General features: G+C 44.2%; 1 protein-coding gene across 1 annotated transcript in view; it reads left to right on the top strand.

Moving 5' to 3' along the window:
- Positions 1–6,575, top strand: part of arhgef17 (Rho guanine nucleotide exchange factor (GEF) 17) — a 74,593-nt gene extending 68,018 nt beyond the window's left edge. The window contains exons 18-21 of the mRNA XM_076282004.1: positions 44–192; positions 799–973; positions 2,281–2,553; positions 3,324–6,575. Of these exons, the coding sequence (XP_076138119.1) occupies positions 44–192; positions 799–973; positions 2,281–2,553; positions 3,324–3,532 (806 nt within the window). The 3' untranslated portion in view covers positions 3,533–6,575. The remainder of the gene's footprint in view (positions 1–43; positions 193–798; positions 974–2,280; positions 2,554–3,323) is intronic.
- Positions 6,576–7,400: the final 825 nt, after the last annotated feature.

Raw genomic sequence — 7,400 nt, forward strand, 5'->3', positions numbered from 1 at the left:
GTGCTTCTGTCCTCTGAGCTCTGACCCCTTCTCCATCCCACAGGAAGTTTCTGGGACCCTCAGAGTTCCCAGACTCTGTGCTTAGGCACCCCCGGTGGCCCTGTGACCAAAATGGTTCCTGTGGCGGGCAAGCTGTGGTGCGGCTGCCAGAACCGGGTCCTGATCATCAACACCAGCACACTGGTCCAGGAGGTGAGACCATGATGGAACGCCCAGCAGAGGGGGGACACGGTTGGGTTCTAGAACCCAGCGGAGAGGGGAAGTGGTAGGACCAGTGGGTTCTAACCACTTACTGTGCTCTTGCAGTCAGGTTGTGAAACCCAAGAGTATAGACAGACACAGTGAAAGATTTATGTCCACTTTTACTCAAGAGCGTGTCTGCATTAAGCATTATTGGAGATAAGTGCACGGCATCCATATTTATTCACTTACAGCCGTGTAATTACCAGATTTGGACGTGGCTTTATGGATCTCTCCAACACATGGCAAACAAGTTTGAGCTCATGCACAAACCACTAATGCAACCAGTAACGGGTGCGAGGCGAAAGCCACAGCTAATCAAACGTCACAGACTCAGGGTATTTTGCAATTTGGTTTTGTGTCTGGTCTGTGTCAAATATTTTCCTACTAATCCTGCTGTGTGGATCATTTCTTAGATCCGAACCATGGGCCATTGTATCTCGATGGAGCAGAACAGAATGGGTCTGACCCACTTTACTCTGTGTGTGTGTGTGTGTGTGTGTGTGTGTGTGTGTGTGTGTGTGTGTGTGTGTGTGTGTGTGTGTGTGTGTTCAACAGCACTCATTCCAGGTGGGCCAGGACAGTAGCCGGTGTGTGACCAGCATTGTGAGCTACGGCCAGGGTGTGTGGATGGCCCTGCAGGGCAGTGCCCAGGTGCGCCTGTACCACGCCTCCACCTACGAGAGCCTCACCGAGGTGGATGTGGCGCCCGCCGTCCACAAGATGCTGGCAGGTCAGTGGACACTCGTCTAACACATCAGCAATGTCTGCGGTAGAAAGAGTAATGACAACACACTGCCCTCTCTGGAGTCTACTAAACTCCTTCTAGGAACTAGGGAAATAAATCTTAGTTTGACACATGGCAATGAAACAGCCAGCCAGTACGGTATGTGGCTCGCTTTAAAAACACTACATCAATCTCAAGCACTTTTTCTAAAAAATATATCTACTTGGACCTGCGTGTCTCTTCTGTGTTTGTTCTTTAGCAAAGAGAACGTGTCTTTGTTTGCTTCCCAGCGATTGATCTGAGGGGTATTTCACAAAACCTAGATAAGGGATTAAGCTGGGATTTTTAGGTTATCCTGGATGAATTTAGCCTTGAATTGGTTTCAAAAAAGAGATGGCACAAAAGTTACCATGGGGATTTATTCTCTGCACCTAGCCTGGTCCCGACCAGGCTAACAGCCAAGCTAAGTTAATTCTAATGGTAATTATGTCGTCGTATTGGTTCTGCTAGCTGTCATTCACATCAGACCTCCATGCTAATTTTTAAGGAGCTTTATTCCATTTATAAACTATTTGCTAAATGTATTTGCTCGCAAAACAAAACAGATTGTCTGCCTACTACCATATGGTTATTATTTTAATTGTGATAGCCTTATAATTATTAACATAGGTTATAGGTACTCATTGTTTGCTTATTTTATTGATAGACGTTTGATGAAAAGCCTAGGGCCTACTGTAGTTGATTGGGAGTGGAGGGGCAAGTTTTCGAAGGTATTTTCAACTACAATATTAATATTGTTATATCATATACCGGTATGTGCATATTTGCAGTGGCAAGCGCTTTCTTATTGACGTTGCGTTCCGAGACAAGGAAGCACTCACACGTGGGTGCATACGTACATTTGCATTCAGTTGGTCTACCACGCCTACTCCTGCTGGTTTACAGAAATAGCCATGATTCCCCATACCAAAAAGGACAACTTCACTTAATTGTTAGTCTATGTCAAAAGCCGTTGTTCCCTTTGTGTGAATCACGCTATTTTCAGCGTCTTTTTTATTCCAACCGTGGGCACTTTGGAGCAGAAACGAGAACGCGCACACATCCTGAATTACTTACACCTGGCTTGACATAGTCGCTCCTACTCATCCTGGATTGGCATTAGTGAAACGAGTTGAGCTAGGATGACCAGACAACGCTATGTCAAACCTCGCTTTATCACTTATTTTGGATGTCTTAATTCTGCCTTTGTGAAATACCCCTCTGGTCAGAAACCTGCCTAACACAGTCTTGTTCCTCAATTGCTGTTCGCTCAGGCTCTGACGCCATCATCCGTCAGCACAAGGCGGCGTGTCTGCGGATCACGGCGCTGCTGGCCTGTAAGGACCTGCTGTGGATCGGCACCAGTGCCGGCGTGGTGCTGACTCTGGCCATCCCCCCGGTCTTGTCCAGCACAGGCCCCAACTCGCTGCGCGGCCCCCTCCAGCCCATGGGCTCAGCGCACGGCCACACGGGGCACGTCCGCTTCCTCACCTCCATCGAGCTGCCCGAGGGCTTCGACGTCAAATTCCCCCCGCAGGCAGACACAGGTACTGGATGATGTGCTCTTGCACACTGTCGCCCTCTGGTGTACATTGTCTGTCATTGCTGGCCATTGGTGCTTTACCCTAATAGATTCTGATTTTTTCTGATCGCTTTTTTCTGATCTTTGAAATGAATCCAGCTAAAATTATACATACAAATACCCAAATGTGTAAATCAGAATTTGGCACATTATCAATACAAGGGGAATTCAATTTGCCACACTTGGGAAATGTGTTAATGGGTAATAATTCAAGATAATACTTCAAGAATCATTGTTGGTGTTGAAATATTCGTATGTTTATATTGCAAAATGAACTCCAACAGGGTGCACTATTATCACAATCACAATATGAGCCAACGCAATTACCCAATCGCAAAAGCTACAAATAATCGTGCCCAGTTCATTTTGTCACATTTCTGACTTCTTATTCATTTCCTCTTCATGGACTATTCCACCCCTGGTTGGTGGGTGTGCGAGGGGCACAGAAATTCTGATTGGTAAGCTTCACAGTCGGTCGGGGTGCTGTGCTTCTTGTTCACTGGGCGTGCTCACCAATCAGGGGTGGCACAAATTAAATAGACATTTGGAATATTGAACTGATTCAATTCATTGACATTCAAAAATCATACCACAAATCGCAATCGCAATCACAATAGCGTCTATTTGAACTCTACAAGACTGTCACAGATACTGGTTTTGTTTGTCAGCTGTCATTTATTCATGGCTTTCTGTCTGTCTGCACGTTGACCTCTGACCCTGTGCTCTGTATACTAGGTAACGCGGCTCAGAATTCAGAGGGGGGCAGCAGCAGTCTGCAGCGACGAGACTCGTCCCACCGGCGCGCCTCCGCCCTTTTGCCCGTCAAGTCCAACCTGCTGGTCATCAGCGGCGGGGATGGCTACGAGGACTTCCGGCTGACCAACAGCAGCGAGACGGTGGGGAGGGACGACAGCACCAACCACTTGCTGCTCTGGAGGGTGTGAGCAGCCCCGTCCCTCTCCCCAAGGCGCTCAGCCTCCTGCTCAGTGCCAGCCGCTGGACCGCACACGCCCGCCACCCCACCCCACGCCACCCAGCCCCGCCCGAAAACTCCTCCCACTTCCTGTTCCTCTAAATGTCCTCTGCTCCCACATCTGGTTCCTCTGTGCATAGATGTGTCAGATATTGGAGTGGGGAAACAAAAAGGGTCGCTTCGAACCAGGTCTTCTTTTTATTGTTGTTGTTTTGTTTTGCATCTCCCTCCGTTTTGGGTTGTTCCTCAACGGTTTGGGTTGTTTTGTTTAGTTATTTTTCCCTGTCGTTTTTGCTCCTCTTGGTGTACGAAGTAAATCTTGCTCTGCTCGTGACGTTCCACTCCCCATTGGGCTCCGTGTTGTGTTGGACCTCTACAGACTTTAACCTCGGGAGCAGGACGAGGACACTACAAGCATCCCACGAGAGAAAGAGAGGTGGACTGAGAGTATGTAGGGAAAGTGTGAGGGTCAGAGAGATTGAAGGAAGGAAGAAAGAAAGAAAGAAAGAAAGAAAGGATGAAAAGAAAAAAGGATGAAAGGACAGACAAGTCTGTGAGAAGATGTAATGAAGGGCCTCCTTGTGCGGACTACACCACTCTTTCTCACAGCGGAGTGAGGAGGCAAGTGGTTAACACTGAGTACTAAGGCAGGCATGCATGGGGCAGACAGGCAGACCATGCAAAGTGACAGATGGATGATGGGTAATTTTGTGGGTTGCTGTGGGTTGTTGGAGAGCCTAGGGAAAGGCACGATTCAAGCCATGAAAGAACATTTGGGCATTGAGGAGAAGAGAGGAGTGGCTCTCACACTCCGGGTGGGCCAGGGGGAAAAAAAAGAAACAATGACTGAAAGAGATGGTCATTTCACCTCAACTGTCAACAGAGTGGTCAACTACTGGTCATTTAAGACTGTGATTTGAGTCTACAGACATGAAGATGCCTTTTTATTTTATCTCAAATTTAATCTCAAATGACAAAGAGGAGCGTGATTTAAAAGTGATAAAGAGTTAACACGAAAGAAGTAACCTATGTGCAATATAAGGGGAGGGTACCTGCTTATGATATCACACAAACACACATTCATGTATACACATTCACTTTCTGTGAGGGCACAGCCAGTCTTTCCACAGTCACTTACAATCACATCCAACTGTTTTCACATAATCACTTTACTTTTTTCATTTATCATACTACTCCTGCAGAAGAAGAGAATGATAGAAAAATGATTCCATAGAATGAAAGTATAGTTTGAGACAAACCGAGAAAAAGAACATTCCATATAGATATTGTGTCCGTAATCTTTATGTACAGTATTTATGTTTTTGATTTTAGATTATCATTTTACAGCACTTAATTTATAAATGTGTTTTTTTTCCTCGTTTTGTGCATCTGAAGTACACAAGCACGCAATGGTGACACAAGTGAGTGGCAACAGTATGTGTGTATGTCAAGGTTCTGCTGACATGGATCGATGGCTGATTATCTCTGATGTGTAAAAATAACATCTGTGTGTGAGGAGAGACAGATGAAATCATATGGAGAAAGAGAGAGAGAGAATCAATTACTCATTACAGTAGGTGTCAAGAATGTTTATGTTGGCCATGATAAAATCAGTAGCTGTTACATATGTTCTGAATGTGGGTTTATTCTTGCAAGAATGCATCTGTGTGTGTGTGTGTGTGTGTGTGTGTGTGTGTGTGTGTGTGTGTGTGTGTGTGTGTGTGTGTGTGTGTGTGTGTGTGTGTGTGTGTGTGTGTGTGTGTGTGTGTGTGTGTGTGTGTGAGAGCGAGAGAGAGAGAGGACTTGACTCCTGATAGACACATTTAGCATAGAAACAGATGGTGTAGTTCTAAGCTAGCTTGTGCACGTGAAGGTTGGGAAGCATTTAAGAGGTGAAGAATTTAAGACCCTGATCACTTGGCCTCAACTACGCTCCTCTGATGTCAGTCGCTTAAAGCTGATTGGCCCATGAGAGTTGCTGAGCATATGACTGCACTGGGCCTGGGCCTCAGACACTGCAACACTATACAGGATGCTTCCTTTGTGGATGAGACATAGAGACTTGAGACTCTCTCTTTCTCTCTCTCTCTCCCTCTCTCTCTCTCTCTCTCTCTCTCTCTCTCGCGCTACACTGCATGTACATTCTGACACATACACCTAGAGAGACCTAATATCATCAAGACCAATGTATTTAATCACCACACTTACATGTAGACTCCATTTGAAAGCAGTTTGATTTGCAGTGATGGTGAGATCGTAATTTGTAAGTGGACGGTGTGTTCTGAATTCAGTGCTGGTGATGTCTGCTCTCCATTAGAGGTTCATGTCAGTGGTGTTAGAGGACATAAACATCAATAAAAAACAATGTGCATCAATGTTTACTGTCCCCTACAATGAGGAAAGTCCAGACCTTGGTGTCTCACTGTTCACAAAGCCAAACCCCCTCGATATTAATTCATTCTTTTAGACTTAAGAATCTAGATTCTTAAAATCTACAACTTGTTGGATAGATGTAGTGATTACCCCAACTGGATAAATTTAGTGAATGTAGAATTCCCCAATAACACACTGATATCCTCTCGAAACTGCATTAACTTGGCAAAAAGAATTAAAACCAGATCTGTTCCACATATTCTGTTTCAAATACACTCCTTGATGTAAGTAGCCTTCTACCCTTTTGTGAACAAAGTCCTTAATGTTTGTTGTAAATATTGGTATATATTGCCTTCTTTCTGTAAATAGTGCTCCCACGGTCCTCAATTGTTGATATGAAGCTAATGGCATATTTTTATATACTTGTTTAATTTTTTTCTTTATTATTTTGTTTTGTTTTCCCCTTTGGCACAGCCTGTGTGCCATCGCCTTTAAGTTATGACTATTACAGTATTTTAAAAAAAGAAGTTGCAAGGCCGGTTATGTTAAAGTTGTCATGGTTATGTCACTACTCTACCTGTTATGGTTCTATTTTGTCACTGTGGGTTCTTTGTAATTAAACATTTCACTGGTGCCAGATAGATTTGTTTGTATTTTCATTATTATAGAACATCCTCCTTGTCTCTTTCACTTGTGTTTCATCTTGTGTAGAACCCATGCCATACAACCATTAGTTATCAGTGTATGTATTGTATATAGAGTACATTATCTCCATGTCTTGTCCTTTTTTATGCCCAACAGAACAAGTCTTTCACGCCGTAGTACAAACTCTTGTGTGTTTCTTCAGTGGCTCGCCTACATTTGCAAGTGTATGTGAGTCACGGGAAGTTTTGAATGAATACTCAGTGACCGTTGAATGCGTGATTGATTGACATCCAGTAAACAAACTGTTCTCTGTATGTCTGCACAATAAGCACTGTATGATGTATTAAGCAGTGGGCAAGAGAGTGGAGCAGAGGTCAATATCTGTTGTTGAACTGAAGTTATAGCTGGTAAATTAGAGGAAAGCCTGGTGCACCTCGGCACCATTATTATATAGTATGTACGGAAGTCTGAGTACTGAGCCACCATTTCCATTATAATACATGTATAACACTTCTACTAGTATGTATGGCTGTGAAAACATTACAAAAATCACAGTAGGTGACACACTGTTGTGTGCTGTGATGTCATTGCAGAGTTCCCAAGTGGTGTGTATTTATGTGTTTGTAAGTGTAAGGAATGTTTCCATTCCCTGTATGCAGCCTCTGAAGATACAGTGTTATGCAGCTTGCTGGAGAAACACCAAGGCTGAGAAGCTCCAGGGACAGCCCTTTTCTATTCAGTCTTTAGTTTAAAAAAAAAACATCCTTTTTCATGTGCTGTCAATTTATACTAGTCTAAACGTGTGTGTTATGTGTGACATT

This window comes from Alosa pseudoharengus, unplaced genomic scaffold (assembly GCF_046254945.1).
Source record: "Alosa pseudoharengus isolate Yale_2024_CS ecotype anadromous, Long Island Sound unplaced genomic scaffold, YU_APseudo_1.1 YU_APseudo_1.1_scf_13, whole genome shotgun sequence".
In the NCBI taxonomy this organism is placed as follows: domain Eukaryota; kingdom Metazoa; phylum Chordata; class Actinopteri; order Clupeiformes; family Clupeidae; genus Alosa; species Alosa pseudoharengus.